We start from the raw sequence: 22,997 nt of genomic DNA, 5'->3' as shown, positions 1-22,997 counted from the left end.
GTGGATAAAAATTGTAATGCCTGTAACAATGACGAAACTGTGGATATAGAGAATCGTGTTGGTACGGATTATAAATTATTACAATATAGTGATAAAATTAACGATATAATACTTGTAATAATTATAATAACTATAGATGTAGCAGCAGTAGTAACGATGGCAATAATATTACAGTATTAATTACATTAATGTCATTAACAACGGCGTCGCGTGCAGCCAGACTTCCGGGATATCTTCACGAGCGATGGAATATAAGACGACGCCAAATATAAGCTCTCTCTCCTTTCTCATTTTCTTCCCCCTCTCTCCCTCCTTTCTCTCTCTCTCTCTCTCTCTCTCTCAATTTCTCTTTCTCTCTTGCGATCTTTAAAAGTACGCGAGCATACATCCGAAAGTCAATTGTGGCACGCACTGCCCGCGTTCCTATTATTATATAACTAGCATCGAGCACATATGTTCGGCTCTACCATAAAATTTTTTCCTTCGGTCACACGTGCGAAGTTTGAGAAACGAGTTCTATGCGAATCTAATATGTAGCATACCCACGAACGCGAATGCAAACGCCGCGCGAGACAATAGAGCGATGTTTGTGACGAATAAACGCGTGATTGAACTAGTGCTTGTTAGAATGCACCTCGAAGCGTTTTGTAAGAAATTAGACGTAATTGCGATCGTATTCCCGCTCGATGGGTACACCATTTTATCTCTGTATTTTATCTCTTTTTTTCAACTCTCTGTTTATTTGTTAGCTTGTCACTCATATATGCATTATTTCCCCCCCCTCCCCTCTCTCCCTCTCTCTCTCTCTCTCTCACCCACCTTCTCTTTTTCTCACACACATAGACATACACACTTACACACACACACACACACAATCACACACCCATACTCTCCATTCCCTGGCACGCACTCGTGTCATCATCGGCACTTGTACATAACTCGACACATCTCTCGATTAAAGCAGTGTAGTTAAAGAATACGAACAGGCGAACATCTGATAAACGGAGTGAACACTCCCGTAATAAGGCTTAATTTAATTTGTTAGTAACTTGTGTGATCTTGCTCTGTACGCATCTGTTGCACAAGCCTGTTTTCACACAGGTGCGCACTATGAATGGCCCACTCAAGCTCGCTGCTGTCCATTTTGCAGTATTTATTCCACATTTATGACGACACATCTTTCTCTCTCTCATTCAAAAGCCGTGTTCCGTTGTCTTTACAGATTTCCATTACAGCTCTCTACACATGACGACCCGTTCTCCAACTTTAATCGTATCGTTCTAATTCAATTATTTGCTGTTTCACTTCCTCTGTCTGACATCGGATTCCTTGTTGGGTGTTGGTTTGCTGTAAATTTAATAAAAACAGAATATTAAACAAAGTAATAGCTACGCACAAGAATTTATAAAGTGTTTGTCACTAACATAATTTACGTCATATTTTATAAATAATATATATAAGCAGATTTATATATTATAAAGTAGAATAGAATTGCAGTGAAGTAGGGAAAATAATTCTCATCTACATTTTTCTTTTCGTAAACAATCAAGATATTATAAATAATTTAACCAAGCTGGAGTCGATTTTAGAGTAAGTTGTTTCTGAAACTTATTCGAGGTAGATTTAAAATGGCTGGTGAATAGGAGCTGTGATATAAGAGGTAAATCGGATGGGAGGGGCTCATGTAAAGGAACATACCATTCCGAGAGTTCATCATTAGGACTAGGTTCTAGAGAGATAAGACTGCATAATGAATTTCTGTCGAACAGAAATACAAAATCGTAACTATGCATTTCATAAAATGTCATAAAGAAAAAAAATTCAAAACCAAATTCAAAAATACACTTACGTATCAGGGCTTTGATCGGTATCGGATTCCTCAAGTTCGGCTTTGTTCCGCTTCTTTTCGTACACTAGAATAATGGCGCATAGAACGACAACCTCCACACAAATGCCTAAGAAAGGCCAGAGTGCGGCAAGCTTGTCCTTCACCCTGAGGAATGTCTTGGCCTCTGATGAATGTTCCAATACGGGATCAGACCAGTTATACGACATTCTGCAGATAACATTACCGCGATCGTTCATCTCGATGTTTTCGACAGTCAGAACGGCGCCTTGAATACCCCTGTCTGGGTCTTTAGTGATCTTCACGCGACCGTCGCTACTCGAATAATTTTGATCCCCAAAGGTCCAGTATATCTTAACGCCGGGACTCTGCTTACCGCCGCACACCAAGAATAGACTTTCACCCTCCGTCACACTGATAGATTCAACCAGATGCGCCATTGGCCTTGCTGAAATTTTAGATTTAGAGCATCGAATGTGAAATCAAGACTTCTGGTAAAATATATTTAAAAAAAAAACTTGTTTTCTCATTTTTTAAAGTAGGTACCTTGACAGTGATGACTAAATTCATACAATGTTTCCAGCGTAAATCGTTTGCTTCTAACAATATTTCTGTAAATCTAGAAACAGTGGCAGACTACTTACGTACGACTCTGTACTCGGTTGTGGAGTTAGCCGCTTTACAAGTATAATTTCCATGAGCTTCCTCCTTATCCTTTAAAATTTCCAGGCTACCAGTCTCATTATCAATCCTGATGATATCTTCGTTATCAGCAAACGCCAGTTTTATTGGTGTCTTCTCCTTCAACCAACTCACTTTATCGCTGGTGCTTCTGTTTGCGCATTCAAGCACCAAAGGTATGTCTCTGACCGTAAGTACTCTAATCTTAATATCTGCATCAAACAAGATGTTGTTTTTCGGTATATATCTATAACCATGCAATTACGATGTCAAAGAAAGAAAATAATGAGTAATGTGTAAACGTTGCTATGCAAAGATTTTAAAGATTAAAATTAAAATTTTATCTTTATATTTTCTGTATATATATATATATATATATATATATATTAACATAATAAAAGAATTAATTTATAATTTTTCCATGAATTATTCAAACATTATAATATATGAGTAACGTCGGTAATTACCACTGCAGTTATACTTTTTAGGACTCGTTGTCCTAAATATTCTATAATAAATACTCTGTAATAATAGCCGAGAAACACAGCAATTGAAAAGAGAACGCGAATTATTCATATATTCCGCTTTTGTAAAATAAATTTATTTATTTTTACGTTAATTGTTCGAAATCATGCGTTATTATATTTTTTATTGTAACACTTGCGCTTAACAGAATCAAACGAATACGTAAAGTTCTCTTGTTTTCAGACATGTTATTACACAATTTCCACATTCACACAGGAGAATCAATTTCTTCGAACAAATTGTACCGTATCATATCGCTTAGACCGTAAGATTATGCTTTTATCATACCTCTATGACATTGTAACATCAATAAGAATCGTTGAAGAAGGACCCATGAGTACCGAAACGTTCGATTTTATTTTTATATTATTTTATATATTTTTTATATATTTTATATTTTTTATTTATATGTTATTAACATTGTAAACTAGAAATTTATTTTATAAAAAATCTTATTACTGCTCGATTTAGACCATTTTTTCTTTATATTTTGCATTGCAAAAAAACGCGAACAAAATCTAATTTTTTTTTATTAACTTTGCTATAATTTTCAAACAAAAATTATTCGTCGCATGTATCAGTTGAAAATTTTATTATCTAATATAATAGAGAGTATGACGTAAGACATAGCGATTATCTTATATGATTAGAAAGACATATGAGTAATATAATGATAAGTAATGAATTTTTCGTAACAATTTCATGTGCATATATAATAATTCAATTCTACACCTTCAATTCTACATAATTCAAAAAAACACCATAAAATCTAATTTCATAACATTATTTTATAGTATTTTTTTGTACTGAAGAAGACTCAAAACGAGGGTCAAAACATATACGTTACATTATTTTATTAAATTGTATTTCACACACTTACATCCTGTGTTGGCTTTTATAGGCATTATTATATTTAGATTTTTATCTTGTGAGCCTTTTATTAATAATTAGTTTTTAAACATTAATGAGTTCGTTGGAGAATACATTGAGAAGAAAAGTGAATAAAATAATAATTGTACATGCAACTAGGAATTTATTCGAGGCAGAATATCAGTTATTAAATATTATCACATATCGAGAAAAGATTTCAGATATAGGCCACGTATCTTCTAGAAGTGTAAATACTTGACTTATTAATTTAACCGATAATCGATATTTAACTGTTTATCAAACTCGGTAAATCTACAGTAAACACGTAACAAACGTGATAATAAAACATTAATATTCCTTTTAATGTAGATCAACTTTAATTTTGGTTCAATTTATATTCTTCACCTTTTTCTAAAATTCCAAGAATTAGGAAAAGATGAAAAGTAAGTTGAAGATTAAAGTCACATTACATTGATGACAGACATAAGTTCACGTATAGGTATAACAGTGAAATACACTAATCCTCTTAATGGAAACAGTGATAAACACGTGTCACATTGTCACGAAGAGGAAAAAATGCTAATGTAAATGTGTACAGGGTGTTGGAAAAACTTTATAGTAGAATTTTCTGATTGACAAAATTTTTAGGTGATTATATAGTATAATTTATCAAAATTATGAGACATACGTTCTATAATACTACAAACCAAAGTATAATGACAAGTGGAAAGACTCCTGACTGCCAGAGGTGCATTTGTAATCTCCTTCGTGACTCTCAGTCGCCTGGGATGCCGAGAGTTTGCTGCTACCGGTGTCGGTCTTTGAATGGACAATTAGCTGACCACTGGACAACTCAGGTTCCAACGTTTGACCATTCCTGGTCCATCTAACGAGTTCATCGTTCTTCAAATCGCTGCACTCGATGATCCAAGATTGTCCCTCGCGCACGATCATCGGTCCCTTATATTGCACTTTTATCCGGAAAAAAAAAATTCAAATTTATACACAAGTTAAAACTGTGAAAAGATAATTTTATCTTTAGTTTAATCAAATCGGTGTATCAATCAAATAAATTTGCAAGTTTTTTAAATAAAATTAAGAATAGCAAACAAAAAATTGCTTAATTGTCCTAAATTAGAAATAGAAAAACACACTCCAAATTTCTTACAGTGAAATTTCACTCTAAGACAGTGAAAATACAACCACCTTTGAAAATATTTTGTTTCTTGAAAGAAAGTAACAATTTTCACTGCAAAGAAGTGAAATCTCACTCGAAAAAAGTGAGTTTTCAGTCCTTTGCAGTGAAGATTCGCTTTAAAAACAGTGAGAATTGTTACTTTTTTTAAGAAGTGAAATATTTTCAAAAGTGGTTGTATTTTCACTGTCTTAGAGTGAAATTTTACTGCAAGAAATTTAGAGTGTAGATTTTTTTTACTTCGGAGTAAAGCTTTCTTGATGAATATCAAGAAAATAAATTCTATATGTTAAAAAATTCTATATGTTAAAATGTTTAAAAGATCTAAATATTACCGCTGATAATTGTTCGAATAATAAATATTTTATATTTTACTCCGATTTTGAATGTTAATCGAACAATGGACCATACTGTAGTCAACAAATAATACTTTATTAGCAAAATTGATACTGTTTTGTTGTATATTGGTTGTAATTGTAAATATACTAAATTTTAGTTATTAAGGCAATGTCCCAATATATAATAATAATGTCGATTCAAAAATACAATATTTGGAGATATTTCGATATGCGTTGTCTCGTTAATTTAAATTTAGAATATGTATAATTACAACCAATATACAACGAAATCAAATCGTCAATTTAACAACAGTATAAAACTTTCAACTTTTAAAATTGGAGTATAACATATTGTTCAAATAACCATAAACAATAATGCATGTTTATGGAGTCACTGTCACTATAATCATTGTATAGAGGAAACCGGGTCTCGTTGGCACAAGAAATAAGTTGGCATTGCGTTCAGTTTATGTATTTGTGGCAAAAGAGACAATGGAAAAGTTACTGTAAAATATGTCTTTTATAACATACGTACTTATCTTTAAGTTTCATTTAAATCAAACATTATAATAAAAAAAAGAGAATAATGTAAACTCAAGGGACACGAAGTAGATTTTCAAGCTTTTCAATATTTCGTATTAATACTTCTCAGCTTGAGAAAATAAATCTAAATAACGTATTATCAAGTACAAGAAAAGTTTTTGTTATTATACATGTTATTTTCAGTAATGATAGTAATTTGTTATAATAAACTATTAATTTGTTATATAAAACCATTAAAATCTAATGTATGTGGAGATAGGATATGTTGATTCATATTTAATGCAACTTATGCAAGGTCAGCATAGATCAGCATGATGTGCTATCGTTCGTACTTCGCACGTAAAAGTTGTGAGAACAATTCCGATCGGAATCCATTCAGATTTTATTCCATATAGGTACCTATAATCTCTATATGAGGTTATGTCTTGATATATGCATACTATGATCAACTTACCCCACTATCGGAGCAAGCTGGCTACGATGCAGAATGTTCGTATTACACTTAATACAAAGAAACTGTACATTATATAGAATCGTTTCAAAATGTAGAAAAAGGTTCCTGCTATCATATTAACACAGTTTAATCATAATAATCAGTTATTTAAAGGACTTAATGCTGAAATTGTGAAAGCTGTGCCAACGAGACCTGGTCTCCCCCGAGGTCTCCCCTATACACATTTATACTTTTATATAGTTATTTTTATACAGAAACCCTTTGGATGCAAAAATGAAATTCTAGAACAATAGTACAGTATCGAAATCATTAAACGCTCCAAAAAATATATCTAGGTAAAACTTTTTAGAATCAAAGTAAAAAAAATTGCTTTTTACAAAGTTTCTAGTTTTTTTTTCAATCATTTTGATCTCTACTCTAAATCAGTCTTATACATCATTTTTATGACAAAAAAAATGTTCAAACTTATTTATAAGACAGGAAAGTATAAAAAAAAAACTGTGACGATATAATTTTGTCCTTACATTTAAATAAATCACTTTATTAATCAAATTTTTTTCATAAGTTGTAAAAAATGTAGAAAATAAGAAAAGCATTGCTAAATTATTATAAATTAGTCTTTAGCAATTAACACATTGCACAACGAAATAAAAATACAGAATTATAAATATATAAACTTAAAGTTTGTTTTATAATAAAAGATAACAAGTATAACGTGTCTTTATAAATAATTATTGCGCTAAATAATGTCTCTCTTTATAGTACAAAACACCGGTTCGCCATTTCAAAGAAAATCACCCGTTATTCTCTGTGCGACTAAAGAAGTTATAGTCACGCAGAGTAAACTGATATTCGCGTAAATGGTTAACCTTGGACAACGATGACCCTCGAAAGTATTTAGCTCGCGCTGGATAAAAGGCAAGATAATGTGCCGAAGTCCTTATCGTGGATATATGCACCATTACTTTAGCAACCATTGTAACCATTGTAATTCCGCAGTTCCATTGATCAAGTTTTTCTTACGAGAAGTTAAGCGTTTCTTTGTTTTAGTTAAATCTCTGTCAATATTAAATATTGCGATTTGCAGATCGGAAAAGATTAACCGGTTTATTTCTGTTTCGAAATTAAACTGAAAATTTCGAAACTCACGATATCGTACCTGCGGCGCAAGTCGATAAATATTGAACTTTAAACAATTTGCGTGAAAGACGTGCAAAAAGTAGGTGTGGCAAAAATATATTGATTCTTATCTCGAATACGAGGGAGAACGATCTGAAATATCGATCGTCTGCACTTGGAGAACGCGTGTTTACGCATGTTTACATTTCAGGGTGTTCAGTGCGAGAACGATTTCTCCTATGTTCTTATAGCCGTCGGTGTAACTATACAAACTATCGATCGCATGTACAATCGGTTAATTATCCTCGCGAGTATACCGCATAGCAATGTGAACCGGAATATTTTCGCGGAAGACAATTAGTGGCAATTTAGCTGATTGCTTTCAACAATATTCGTGAACAACTGCTGCTTGCAAGTTTCGCAAATGAATTATTTCCTCACACAACGTGTAAGCACGCATAAAAAAAAATTAATTTTATATCAATTAGATGTATTAATTAATTTTAATTATATTGTTTAACATTTTAATTACAGATGGAAGAAACGATTTTGGTAGAAAAAATAATTTTGTTTAAACCACCAAAATAATTATGTAGAACGCTCACTAACTCGTTATTAGAAAATTAAAATTTTTTGCAGCATCGTCATTAATGTCTACAATAATTGTTTCAAAAATAAATTGGAGACAATAAAGAGCAATAGAAGTCGAGCGCAGAAGACGTCTCGCAATTAAAAACACCACTACTAAGAGACTAAAACCATTTATTCGAATAACTATCTTTTATTATGGTAATAGCGCTGTTATATGTTTCGGCTAACTTTTTAGCCCTCTTCAGAAAAACAAATTAATTTACATAACTATTCAATACAATTTTTCAACCAACAATGGGCTCCTCCACATCGTGATAATTAAGATACGGAATAAATGACAGACAAAACTAAATAAATCAAAAAGAAAAAGAAGAAAAACAGAAAAATTGAAAATATCAGAAATAATAAATTGTGAGAACTAATTTTCAAAGAACTAAGATTATAATAAAATCATCCCGAGAATGAAGGAACTCGCCACGATTACAAAGAACCGCATCGCAAACAATACTAATATTAATTAAAAATCGGTTCTTAATATGCTGATCAGTCAATGTCAAAATAAAAAGTAAATCAATTAAATTTGGTCAAAGGTATAGAATGAAAGAATAGCAGACAATCCACAAAAACCAAAACGACTTATTACTGTGTATGTATAGCATTGACAATAATTATTTTAATGATCTGGCAAAATTATTTTCAGATTTGTATCTATAGCTAAATTTTTAGATAGGTATTCAAGTAGATATTTTAACAAAAACGTTTCTTCCCTATTTGCTTTGAAATATTTTTCATGAAATATTCTTTCGTAATTTAGTATTTAAACCATTTCAAATTCAATTTCTAAACATTAATTTCTTACGCAATATTAAAGAGTATTATTATATATATATTTGGAAGAAAGGTTAATTTTAGATTCTATTTACTACATATATTTCATTTGAACGTAAGAAAGATTAATTTCTGATTCAATAAATTTCTTGTTAATTTCGCATTTCTCCGTTTTCTTGTTGCTAAAATTCCTTGTTCAAATCAAATTAGGAATATATATCTATAGGTAGAATATATATATCAAGAATTATATTTATATAATATACATAAATCAAGGGCTTTTGAACAGACAGCTCGAGTGGAATTCTACTTTCGGTAACAGAAGTGTCATGTGTTGATGAATCAGCAGAATTATACCAGTGTGGTGACGTACGCGTATATATATATATGCGTCACAGTAGTTTCACAGTGATAAATAATGACAAAGCATAGTCTGGCATAGTCAGTGAAAATATGAATCAGAACGCAAATCGTTATTTTCGAGTCGCGGCACGATACTGTTCTGTGATCAAAATATATGTTGATGGCCTCATTAACGACAACTAAACAGATTTAAGGCAAAACTCATCTTGCAGTTGCAGATTTAACACGCTGATAACCAACTCGTGAACGTCAGACAACTGTCTAATAAACGAGGAAAAATTCTCTCTCTGAGAACAGATCATTCAGCGTATTGCATTGTTCAATTATTTTCATCGCAGAGAATTATTCACAGCCGCGTTCAATGTTCAATTAAATTTTTACAGTACAGAGTTTAACACAAACAATATTTTAATATTTTAGAAACTTTTCTTATACACTTATCGACAAAAATAAATTCGAATATATATTTCGAAAAATTAAATTCTTAGAAAATAAAAAATAATCATGTAATAATCATTAGAGTAATCATTATTAATAAATTTAAATATATTAATTTTTAATTTGAACATATCCGGTTGCATGATTTTTACTTCATACTTGAATTATATTGTTTATTATAAATATGTTATACTTCAGAACATTCGTTCATCAAAAAATTACGAAAACCGTAGCGCTACTATCAAAGCTGTAATCAATATTCGTATATACGCACGTCAGTTGATTTCGCCGTAAATCAATTCTTCGTGTTCATAATAAATCATCTCAGTCTTTTATATCTGACGCAAATTCTCGGACAATAACCAACCGAATAACGTTTAAACAGTCAGCATCATATCTTCATAACTGAGTATAGTCAATCGTAGTTATACAGATCGTAAATAATAACCAGTAATAACCAAACCATAATGTATTTTGCTAACTGAAATTGATTTCTGTTATTGAATACTTCGGCTGTTGCTCAATAATATCGCGTGATCGCGATCAAATAATATTCTGATTTTTTCCTTCGTTCTTCCAAAACAAAATTCAGTCGAATCTGACGATAGAGAGTGGAATTGTCCCGATTGTCCGGCGGATTGACACGACGTTCAAATGTGAATCGGCGGGACACGGTAACTCCGGGAAAATCAATAAACTACGAATGTTATTTTAAGCCCGCTTTCACGACAGCACCACGCAACTGAAAATCCGCACACAAGGTTCACGAGTCAGAAGACGAAATGTCTCTCGATTGAAACGACGAAGGAAAACTAATCGTACCTTTTACTCCGTTCAAATAAGAATTCTTAACCAGACGCGGCTTGTCGCTCAGAGCGAATAGAAAGAAGCGTGCGTGACGCGATTCTGAAATAAATGATTACATTTTAGGTGAATGACATTTGAGGCGAGTTGAGTTCTGCGGCCGAAGGACATATCCTTCGAATGTATAGTCATAATTCACATTCCCAACGCGTGACTGTGTATCGCAGTTTGCACGCGAAGAATTCTCATAGGAGAGAAAAACCGATAGCCTACGATGTAATTCCTGTAATTTTGTTTCCAATCAAAGATATTTTTCGCATTTTACATTCCGTTTTATCTTGCGCTTGTCTGCCGTTAGTTGTGAATGAACGACAAATACTCTCGAAATAAAAATATGTCTCTTTCCCGCAGCTTGCAACTATATATATATATATATATCTCAATTTTGCTAGCTGAAACTTCATACCGTACAGTGTTGCATTTTTGAGTGAGGTAATCAAAGCAAGATGTGACACACTTTCGGGGTATATTCCTAGACTCACCTTCTCGTTCCGAGAGACATAATCTTGAACATGGCCTCTTCTGTGTTCCGAACACATCGTGAAACTATGGGATCCGTTACGTTGGAAAACCGTAAAAATAGATGCATCCTTGCAGGATGAGACGCAAGTGTTTTTCATCTGGCGTTCAAGAATAGAGACGACCACCCAGACGTAATGGCTAGATATCGCGAGATGGTCAGAAGAGTTATTATGAAAACAAATTAATACGTATCCAAGAATACTATCTCTTGAATAAAATTTGTGGTAGTATGTATATTTTCAAGGCTATGATATAAACAAAAATTTATTAATTTTTTTTTTAATAATAAGAAAAGATCAAATAAGAGATATTAAGAAGAGAAAGCATGCTGATATTGTCAATATTCCTTACTTTATTTTTTATCATTTTTAAATAAAGCAAGTCCTTATTTTGTTTATATATTTCATTAATTCTTGTCAATGCTTAACCTACCGAAGTCAAAATCTGTAGCACAGTTTTACTGTGTGCTGAATCTGGGAGACTCATTTAATTTATGTTAATTAAATAGCACTAATTAATTTAAAAGAGTTAAAATATAGTATAACTCGTATGAAAAAGAATAACTGCTAAGTACATTTTAATAAAAATAACCCAAATTTGCAGATGAAAAAAATTGAATTGTTTGAAATCTTTGACAAAGAAATTTATGTATTATCTCGTCAGCTTCAAAAAGTTATAGTAAGACTGGGTACTTCTGGGTCAAGTTTGTTGACTTCTTTTAATCTCCTTCGACTTTTCAAGTGCAGAGCAACGGTCTTTCGAAGATATTCGCAAATTCTGTAGGATCCGCAACTTGACTTTAGATTTATGTTGCGTACTTTTTACGCTTAGTACAATCGCTTCCTTTTCAACGCCCGAATGTATATTTATCTTAACAATGTATCAATCTAACAAGTAAACCTACTTAGAGTGTTACACTCCGATTTTGATAAGCTTTTAGTATGTTGTTCTCCAGATAAAAATAGGCGATACGTATTTTTTTTATACGGGCCCATACGTACTTTTAAAGGATGAAACACCCCTTTGCAAAAAGTTGGTTTTTCTATTTCAAAGCGAATATCTTTGAAACTATAAGAGATAGAAAAAAATTTCTACAATGAAAATTGAATGGTTTTAAGAATACTTTATAATTATAATAAACAAAAAATTTTTTTAATTATTTATGTGGAGATACACAATAAATAAATAATAAAAATTTATTTTTATTATAGTTATAAAGTACTCTTGAAACCATTCAATTTTCATTGTAGAAATTTTGTTCTATCTCATATAGTTTCAAAGATATTCGTTTTGAAAGAGAAAAACCGATTTTTTTCAAAAGGGTGTTTCATTCCTTAAAAGTGCGTATGGGCCCGTATAAAAAAAATACGTGTCGCTTACTTTTATCTGGAGAACAACATACTAAAAACTCATCAAAATCGGAGTAACACTTGGGTAGGTTTACTTGTAAGAACTTGTATAATCATTGAGAATGCTCCAAAAAGAAATTAAAACATTTATTTGTATAATAACTAATAATTTGAGGGTATAAAGAAATTTAGTCTAAATCGAGCAGTAATAATATGTTTTTATAAAATAAATTTCAAGTTTAATACAGTATAAATAAAAATATATATAAAAATGCATAAAATAAAAATAAAAATATATAAAGAATATTTTATCAGGCATAACGCTATATAAATACTGGGCGGTATTTTGGAAACACCCTGTATATATATATATCGAATGTTTCGGAACTCACGGGTCCCTCCTCAGCAATTTTTGAAGATGTTACAAAGTCATAGAGATGATAATCTTACGGTTTAAGCGACATGGTGTGGTTTGTACAGAAGCATCTTTACGTATTCATCTGATTCTGTTAGGCGCAAGTTAGAAACCATAAAGATGCTTCTGTTTTCACAGATTTTATTACATAATTTCCACACTCACAAAAAACAGTAGAATCAATTTATTCGAAACAATCTATACCACACCATGTCGCTTAGATCGTAAAATTATCATCTCTATGACTTTGTAACATCTTCAGGAATGGCTGAGGAAGGACCCGTGGGTTCCGAAACGTCTGATATCATTATTATTATTTCTTAAATATTGTATTCTTTATATATCTTTATTTTTATGCTGTACTAACATTGTAATTTATTTTATAAAAACTTATATCTTATTGCTCGATTTAGATCGAATTTCTTTATATTTTGCATTGGAAAAAAAAACGAGCGAAATCTATTTGTAATTTGTTTATTTATTTTTTTAGTAAGAATAATCTCAATGTGCGTCTTATTAAATGCGCTTAACTCTCATTTGCCGCAGAAACTTGTTTTATTTATTATTTTTTATATATTTATCTTGTTTCAAGTGCAAAATTTTCTGGAAATTCTTTTCAAGCATCGCAAACAAACCTGTTGTTAATCAAAGTATCCACAGGAAATCGTGGTAGATAGTCACGTTTTTCGGCGCCGATTCCGACTTGATTCGGGACATTATGATTCGCTGTGTCTCGCGGTTTATATAGATGTAAAAATAGGCGGGCCACGCAAGCTATTCGGAGTTAAATTTTTGTGTTCTCATGCGTCTGGCACAAACGCAAGCAAGCAGAAGTAAAAGCGACGTTCGTCTGACCGACGGCGTTTTCCCTCTCCCACCAAAACGTTGATGTTCCCGCATCATGTATATCAGGACTGATATCTATAATGATCCCTTCGACGGACAGATACCAGATATGGGTTACCATTCGCGAGAAACGAGTCGAGTTTTCTGGGTGAACGGAAAACAGGGTCGATTGTTGCGCAACGAAAGTCACCGCGGCGCGCGAATAGTTCACCGTCACCGTCATCTTCCACCTCGACCCGTATCCGCCGCCGCGTAACGTGCGGCTCTCTCGCTTTTCACATCACAATTTCCCTAGATATACATTTATTTTGCATATACATAGTTACCACACAGGGACCTCCTGAAGTATGTATCCTTTTTGATCATATTGCTCGAGAAAATCATAGGTATTGTGATTAAGTTTTTTTAACCGATCGTTATTAAATAAACTAAAAATATGTCTATTTTTATTCACAAGTAATTTAAAATCATAATAATCCAATAAAGTTAAAAACATCTTTAAAGTGTATTATATATGTATATTTCTAACAAAATAAAAAATTATTAAAAAGTTGTAATTTTTGAACTCTATTTGAAAGGAATGCAAAAAGTTTAACAGCAATTTAGGACTCTGACCAAAAATTATTTATAAAATGTAGACATGACGTTAAAAAATAACTGAAATGGAATGAGAAAATTTTTATTCAAACTATAAAATTATTAAGTGTAAATATTGAATTACTCCACGTCTTTATACTCATTTTTATACAAAAAATATAAATTTTTATTTATACTTTCCGTGTTTGCAAAGACACTACATTATTATACGAAAAGAACAATTTTGTCGAACTATCGAAATAATTATGTAAGAAATTCAAGCATGAAAGTAATACTGTAAAAAGTTTTGACATTCTAACAATCAACTTATATAGATGTCTTATATAATTATTTTAATAATCCAACCAAATTGTTTTCGGATCCGTATCTAGCTAAATTTTTAGAAAACCGTTCTTTTCATAACATATCTTTTAAACTGATTTTGCAAAAAAAAAAAAAATATCTGATATTTTTAAAATATGTATCCCAATTTTGGACTTTATGTTATCAAGGAACTTGTTATCAAAAAACTTCCGAGTGATTAATTATTCATTAATATTTTAAATATCTATGATAAAAGAGAGTTTCAAAGTTTCACTGGGATCTCACTAGGATTAATACAATCGTCGCAATCATTCGTTATGAAACATCACAATATACCTAGATACTCTACACTATTACGCGCACATGCATGCGGAATCAGATACGAGTTGTACTGAGAGACGTTCAAACCTTGGCAACGGCACTTCGTGAGTTCTTCTCCGTCGTGAAAGTAACGTTCGCGCGATGACGTACCCAGTTACTGCTGCATCGTATTATTGCGATCATATTATTATCATCGATAAAAAAAAAAAAGAAAGAAAAACGCTCTTCGCCTTCAGTTAGAAAAAAGTTAGAAAAAGATAATCCAACAAGATAATCCCACCAATATAGGATCAAAGAAGACTTGATAAGAAATTCTTTTCTTTCTCTCTCTCCTCTAGCTTCATTTTTATCACAACAACGACAAATAACTAAAAAATTGTAAAATTTTGGAAATGCTTATATAATAAAAAAACCGAAAAAAAAAGAAAAAAACATTTTTTTTTAAATATACATTTATACTTCTACAATTAATTATTATACCAAAAATTGTATTTAAAAATATTAATATATTACAATATTTTTTTTTTAATAATTTAATACATTTAATAAATTATTTTCTGGAAATCTTTAGTTTCAAATTATGTTGTTGTAACAAATATAGGTAATACATTCTTCGTGTCAAAAATATCATATGTTAGACACGACGAATGTTTCTTCATAATGCTGAAGATAATTAATAGTTGGACATTAAAAATCTTAAATATTCTAACAAAATCATCTATAAATATTTGAAAAACATAAGTAGGTACTAATGTAACTTTAAATATCAAACGTTGGTAAAGACAATCAATGTATATATGTATAATTAACACTCTGAAATATATAAATATTCAAAAGATTAATGACAAGTTAATGACAAGTTAACAATCGTAAGCAGAAACGTTGCATATAAGAGCTATTATTATTTCATAGTCATCATTTATCCCAGAATATCTATTAGATATCATATTATATTCTAATATCTATTTTTTTTTATTGTATTATATTAACATAATATGACTACGCTATGTATCATATTATATAATTCTATTCAATTATTACAAATAAATTAAATTATGAAGAAATAAAGGAGTAATAAAATTGTGAACTTCTAAATTACCGAATTCTGAGAAATAAAGATCGATTAGAACTGTATGCCAAAGGAGTATGTGCGATGGACTTGCGATGGGCGCAGCATACCGTGACTCGCGAGGATGCACAGTTGCAGCATTATCGACTAAACTTTTTTAGAACGCGTCCCGTCGGTGTCGATAACTCTCATTAAAGCGACCTAGAAAGTGACGCCGCGAGATATTCAACAAACCACAAATTACGTTAATAAACTTGTTGACGTCTCCGCTTGAAAACTTTTCGTTCGCCCGTTGATGAATCTCATCGTTAAAATTTCAAATGCGTCCGCTGTGACACTCAAAGAAACATCTATTGATATACCTGTCGCACATTTACTTAAAGATCATCTTTTATATACCTCAAAGATAATTTAAATACCGTTCCTTTAGGCTGGGTCCACAACCTTGCTTTAAGAGGCCGTAAGCCGTAAAGCCGTAAGAAATTGACCAATCATAATTGAATGCGAGAAAAATAATATTCTGTGATTGGTCAATTTCTTACGGCTTTACGGCTTAGGGCCTCTTAAGGCGAGATTGTGGACCCAGCCTTACACCTCAAAAGTATTCTTAGAGATAAAACTAGCGGAGAGATAAAACGCTCCTTCAGAAACGTTTCTTTTATCTTCTTCCTTCCTTCAGTGAAAAGTAAGGGTCTGCGCACAATAGGAGAAATATTAGGAACAGATATTAAATATGAGAATTTTAACCTATCAGAACTGTGTACTGTGGAATGTGCGCTTTCTGACAGGTTAAAATTCTTATATTTAATATCTGTTCCTAATATTTCTCCTATTGTGCGTAGACCCTAATTCTTTCAAACAAAACATATTCCGGGACAGTGTTGGACATAATATCTAGATGTATGTATCTAAATATAGAGATACATTTTATGCATCTGAACTTGTATCTGGAATCTGTATTTATTATTACTATATATAAAAAATACAATTCACTGCTTTTGAGATACACATACAGATACAATAATATTAATTATCATGAAATATCAACAATAACATAGTTTCAGAAAAGAATTATGTAGACACCGTATGATATTAAATCCATTAATCCATACCGATATTTTTTAGAATGTGAAAAAAATATATTCTTTTTGAAAAAAAAGATCATATTTTATCTGATTATATATTAGTCGTTAGAAGTGCCTTACAGATTTGCGTACACAAGTAATGTTTAAGTCATTCAGAAAGCTGTCAGCGCTATTGCGTCATTAATTATAACATTTAGTAGAGAAAGCAGCTTTCCAATTAAAATTCTTCGATATAATTGCTTTATATATTTAAATCCATAAGGAATAAAAGAGACAAGAAGTAATCGTGTTAAAGGATTTTACAATAATTTTGCAAAACTGCTTTCTCAGCTAAACGCAGTCATTGGCCTTATGTACATTTCACATACAGCACGTTAATGTTAAATCAATATCTCAAAAACGTTGAATCGCAACATTACGATTGCATGTCATACCTCATGAAATATCTATTTGATATATATATTATATATATATATATATATGTGTGTGTGTGTGTACATATATATATATATATATGTATCTGATTGTGAGATACTTTTGAAGTATCTGACAAATAATCTGTAGCTACATATTGTACATTTTAATTTGTACAGTATCTGTATCTGTATCATTTTAAAAGTATCTTACTCATCACTGCTCTGGGAAGAGAAGGGGAGGGGGGGGGGGGAGAGCTATTGTAATTCACGTTCGCACGTTTAATACGCGATCGCGTGCTGCATTTTGTACGTGATCAACACGTGTTACGTGAAAATCAATCGAGAAATCAAACTTTCGGTTTCGCCTGGAAGTTTCTTCAAGGCCGTTGTCCCCCCACCCCTTGGAATGGGTGCTCGTTCTGATAGACACACCGAGGGGTAGAATCGTAAATATTACTGACCCGCGAAGAAAGATCGTATACGAATTAACTGTTTACGTGTATCCATAAACACGACCTGCGGCACAAAGTTTTCAGTTTTTACAGCTCGACGAAATCACATCAGAAAAGCAAATACCTAACGCGTATATCAGTTTAACGTCTTTATGCGATAAAACTATGAAGTTATCTCCGTATAAACAAAAAAATGTCTATTGCGCAAAAGATTGATTTATACCTGGATTTTGCTTCAGAATGTTTAATTTCATATAATTTCAATTATCACGATAATAATTTTAGAATAAGGAGATTCAGATACAGATTCTTGCAAAGGAGAGACTAAAAGTAAGAAAATTACTCCGTTAAATCAAAAAAATTCAATAAATAATTACACAAAAGTATACCAATGCCTATTTATTTACTTCTTCTTGTTAATCCTTATATAACTTGCAAAATGTATGATGTACATTTAATAGAATAGTAATGTAAAAATGAAATCTATATATAAAAGATATTAAATCAAATTTTACACACTCGTTTAGTCATTTTGGAATTACTCTTATTCACAATAACATGGCGATAAAAAGGTGCAATTAATGTCTATTTCTACTAATGTAGATTTACTTTAATCTTGGTTTAACTCACTTTTTATCTTCTTCTAATTCTAAGAATTAGAAATAGACGAAAAATAAATTAATCTGAGATTGAAGTTATATCTACGTTGGTAGAAATTGATCCAAAAAATCCTTGAAACTTCCAAAAGTTTCGACAGTTCCAAACAATGCTGTATCATCAACTTCATTGAGCAAATTATGGAAATTGTGCGGTTATTATCGTCGACCAAGCAATCTAATCTATGGACAAAATCCACATGATAGAGATACGAAGACTGTAAAATAAAATGTACTCGAGATAACAAATACCGCAATTTCTTTCTGCAATCACGTAACACGTCTGTAGATTAAACAGGAGTTTATTAATCCACGTCGTGCTCGATAGAAACGCGACCCGAGATGTTCCATTTTCGTATCTAGAACCGTAGGCCTGGTATTCTCATCATACGTTCAGCACTGCGACTTTATCTTCCTCCCCTTTCACGTACATATCGTGCAAGTTCGAATGTGTGAAATAGGAGAGTAACTATCAACGACAGACAGCCGTATTTAATCCCGAATAATGCTTGGTCTTCAACAATTCAATTCAACTTCTCAATAGGAGCATCTGAAATAGTTCCGTATTGAATTGTCACGCGAGCATTTAGAAAAAAGGACATGGTAGTAGCAACCACACAGTGGTAACAACTATGATACACAACTATAGTATATACTGTATATTTATATACATATATATAATACGTATAACTGTAAGTATATACAGGGTGAGGTATCTAAAACAGGTCACCTAAATAACTCGTTTGTTTTTGATGATACGAAAAAATGTTTCAGATGAAAATGGAATGGTTTCGAGGAAGTGTTTTAGTTACGTTTTTTTTTTTATCTATGTAGAGGCACCAAAAAGATACGAAGGTTACCTCCACCTTTTTAAATGGAATTACGTGACTTTTTTTACATAGGTAATATAATTTCTATCACAATTCTGCATATAAAAGTATGAAGATATACAAATATCAAAAATACAGTTATATTGTATCTTATATTTTATTCTGTTATAATGTTATGTCATATGTTGACATAAAATATTAAATATCTCGTAAACTATTAATTTTTTTATAATCGAGCCTTAATACTTTTATGAACAGAATAATGGGACAAATCAGTTGGTGTAAAAAAAAACACACACACACATAATTGCTTCAAAAAGAATGTAGACGAAATGGATAATTTTTTAAATAAATAACTCCATTTAAAAAGGTGAAGGTAATTTTTTCATATCATCAAAAACAAGCGAGTTATTTAGATAACCTGTTTGAATTGCCTCACCCTGTGTGTGTGTGTGTGTGTGTGTGTGTAAAAATATATATATATTATATATACGCGTTTGTAAATATTTATGTAAAATTAATGTATACAGTTAAATAAACTATTTTATATATTATAAATGCAATATAACTATAAAATAGTTTACTCAACTGTGAATACGTCTCGGAATACGTTTACATGTAATTATTGATCAGGTTTGGTAACATCCGTAGTTATTAATGCTAACATAAGATATCGTATAAATGCTAATTAAATTCGGTTTAGTAAAGTACAACTGGTACTTTAAAATCGGACTTAACTAATATTTCTACTGCCCATGGTCTCTGATCCTGAAGGATCAAGTTATATTCCAAATATCATAAACGTCAGTAGTTAATAACTACGAATATTATTAAACTAGATTAATAAGTAACATGCAAATGTATTACATTAATTCTACATAATACAAAACTTGTATGATTGCCATTTCTATAATTATTATCATTATATTTTTCTTGAGTGTAGAGTTTTATTGCGACAGTGATTTCGATTTTAAAGTTCTGTATTTAAACACGCTCCGACTTTTAACGCGTCATTCGCCACCTTGGCAAGCATTACATGTTAATAACGTATTACCTTTATTCGTATTACAACCACGAGAGCCGAGAGGCAGCGGTGAATCGTTAACTCATGTTTAATTAAATCTGTCTGTCACGCAAATCAAGCCCGGTCTTAACGAGCACTGTTGCGAATCAGTCGTTCTCGAACAGTTTAGAGGAAATTTCAGGTTTATCGTTGGCCGTGCTACGAAAAGTGGTCGACTTATAGTTTGTCCAATCGATGAAGGACGACCGTGATCAAAAAGCAGCGACGCTGGTTGAACGTTACTCCCGAGTTTTGTATCGCCACGCGATAGAATTTCTATCGTTGACAGAAAATACGGGTCTTCGACGTATTGCAATCTATTGGTAAAACACCGTCAATAATGTAAAATTATACTATCAAAAAAATTGCATATATCACTTCCAAAAGAATGACTGAAGATGTCTTTGCGACAACTAACTTGGCGAGTTTTTGCGTTCGGAGTAAGTCTTCCACAGATGCAGCTGCGGGGTCATCGTTGCCGCTATTTTGATCTCGGAATTGCTTGTCAATCATCGTATAAACATCAATTAGCATCAACTGTATATGCGAATCACTGTGTCGCGCGAATCGTTCGTTATCGACCGCGGTGGAATCTGTATTCTAAGGTGAAGTCACCTCGTTGTCCTCGGACGGAGAATCGAGTGAGTCGAAATGGAACCGGGATGATCGGGAGACTTTGGTATGGACTCGGCACATCGCGAGAACGACGATACACCAAGAGTCACAGAGCGAGCCGTATTCTAAGGTGAAGTTTCCTCATCGTCCTCGAATGGAGAATCCTTGATTGAATCCCTCGATTGGACTCGACGTCTTGTCAGAGGGATGGTAACACCGGGGAGTCGCAGGATTGCGTTCCAAAATTCGACACTGTCAACCCAAGTGTCATTTTATCCTTCTTGTTAACTGGACGTTGAACAAAAATAAAAAATATTCGGAGTTGACAGAGTCATGTTTTGGAATGCACCCCCCCCAGGGAAGTAGTGAACCGTCGCGTGCGCGAACATAGGTCGTACGGTCGTCGCCGCTCGAGAGAGTCTGGGGTGTGTTTAAAAAGAAGAAACAGGAGAGAGAGAGAGAGAGAGAGGGGGGGGGGGGACTCACCTGCTTGGACCGTGACGAGGGTGCCCACCGCTAAATATAGCATCCCCAGCAGCACAAAAGCGGCTCGCCTCTCCATCCCGGTGGCGCTGCTGCCGACGTACGCGGTGGCGCGTGACCGTGTTCACCGTGCACGGCAATACGATTAGCAACGACGAGCACGATGCCCCACCTCGTCGTTGTCGTCGTCGTCGTCGTCGTCGCGGGGGCGAGAGGGGAATCTACGCGGCACCTGGACGAGCGATGCCTCCTGCCGCGTTGACGGGCCGTCGTACGCGGGGATAGCGTGCCGTCGTCCTCGTCGTCCTTGTCCTTACCGTCGTCGTTACCGCCGCGACTCCCCGTGACCGTCACCTCGTCAATATTCTCGGACGGGCCGTCAAAACTGCGAATTCTCTTTTCTCGCGCCGTACACAACAGATGACTGGATCGTTTGCGCGAGAACGCCCGTCACACAACTGCTGCTGCTGCTGCTGCTGCTCCACCTCCTCCTTTTCTTCTTCTTCTTCTTCTTCCTCTTCCTCTTCCTCCTCCTCCTCCTCTTCCTCTGCCTCTGCCACCGATGTCGCCGCTGCCGTTGCCGTCACGATCTATCACTGACGTTTGATCGTTCGTCTTATCGTTATCTCTGCACTCTTATCTTAATGCGCACTACACAGTGACCATCCAGGTGCCGTCGCCGCCGTCGTCGTCGCCGTCGCCGCCGCCCCGTCGTCGTCGCCGCTCCCTCCACCACCGTCTCCTTCTTCCTCTACCTCTCCTTCTCCACGTTACCGTCGTCGTCGATTCACCCTTCGGAAGCGATAGAGAAGAGGGGGAGAGAGAGGCACACACTAATCACCACACGACGGATAAGCACTGCGGAGCAGTGCAAGCCGCAGCAGCTATCCAGCTACAGTAGTAAATGTCAGAAGAAAAATGGCGATCGTTGTCTTCTGCTTCGGGACCTCTTCTTCCTTCTCCGCCACGCAAACGTCCGTCTCGTTCTGTCACGCGCCAATCGACGTCCCCTCCACTTCACCATTTCCTCTTTTTCCGATAATGATAAACTCTGCGAAATTCTACGATCGCGCCCTCTGCGGCGATTTGCTGTCTTTTTAATATGGTATTTTTCGGAAGGTCCCGATTGCCTACATGCACGATTGCCACACATTGCTCGCTGATTGGCCAATTTAAAAATAATATAACCTCATTGGTAAAGCACTGAAAAGTCACTAGGGCCGGTATTCATAGTCAGTTCTTATATTCAAGACCGTCTTAAATTGATGCCTGGTTTATGGCTGGTTTATGCTTCGGTCTTAAGGACTTAAGCGGGGAGCA

General features: G+C 33.6%; 1 protein-coding gene across 1 annotated transcript; it reads right to left on the bottom strand.

Moving 5' to 3' along the window:
• Positions 1-86: 86 nt before the first annotated feature.
• Bsg (immunoglobulin domain-containing protein Bsg) lies at positions 87-22,680 on the bottom strand. The gene is made up of 5 exons (XM_018543253.1): positions 21,681-22,680; positions 4,630-4,893; positions 2,491-2,739; positions 1,850-2,294; positions 87-1,347 (listed from the first exon to the last, which is right to left on the bottom strand). The coding sequence occupies exons 1-5, from the start codon at positions 21,754-21,756 to the stop codon at positions 1,302-1,304; spliced, it is 1,080 nt and encodes a 359-aa protein (XP_018398755.1). The 5' UTR covers positions 21,757-22,680; the 3' UTR covers positions 87-1,301.
• Positions 22,681-22,997: the final 317 nt, after the last annotated feature.

Source organism: Cyphomyrmex costatus, unplaced genomic scaffold, assembly GCF_001594065.2.
Source record: "Cyphomyrmex costatus isolate MS0001 unplaced genomic scaffold, Ccosl1.0 scaffold363, whole genome shotgun sequence".
Taxonomy (NCBI): domain Eukaryota; kingdom Metazoa; phylum Arthropoda; class Insecta; order Hymenoptera; family Formicidae; genus Cyphomyrmex; species Cyphomyrmex costatus.
This window is presented reverse-complemented; position numbering and strand designations above follow the sequence as displayed.

Bases quoted from the DNA above. Each gene is read 5' to 3' on its own strand.
- Bsg (XM_018543253.1), bottom strand. From the start codon at position 21,756: ATGGAGAGGCGAGCCGCTTTTGTGCTGCTGGGGATGCTATATTTAGCG. The intron at 2,295-2,490 runs GTAAGTAGTCTG...CTAAAATTTCAG, and splicing joins AACCGAGTACAGAGTCGTAC to CAAGGCCAATGGCGCATCTG. The intron at 1,348-1,849 runs GTAAGTGTATTT...TTAAATTTACAG, and splicing joins ACCGATCAAAGCCCTGATAC to CAAACCAACACCCAACAAGG.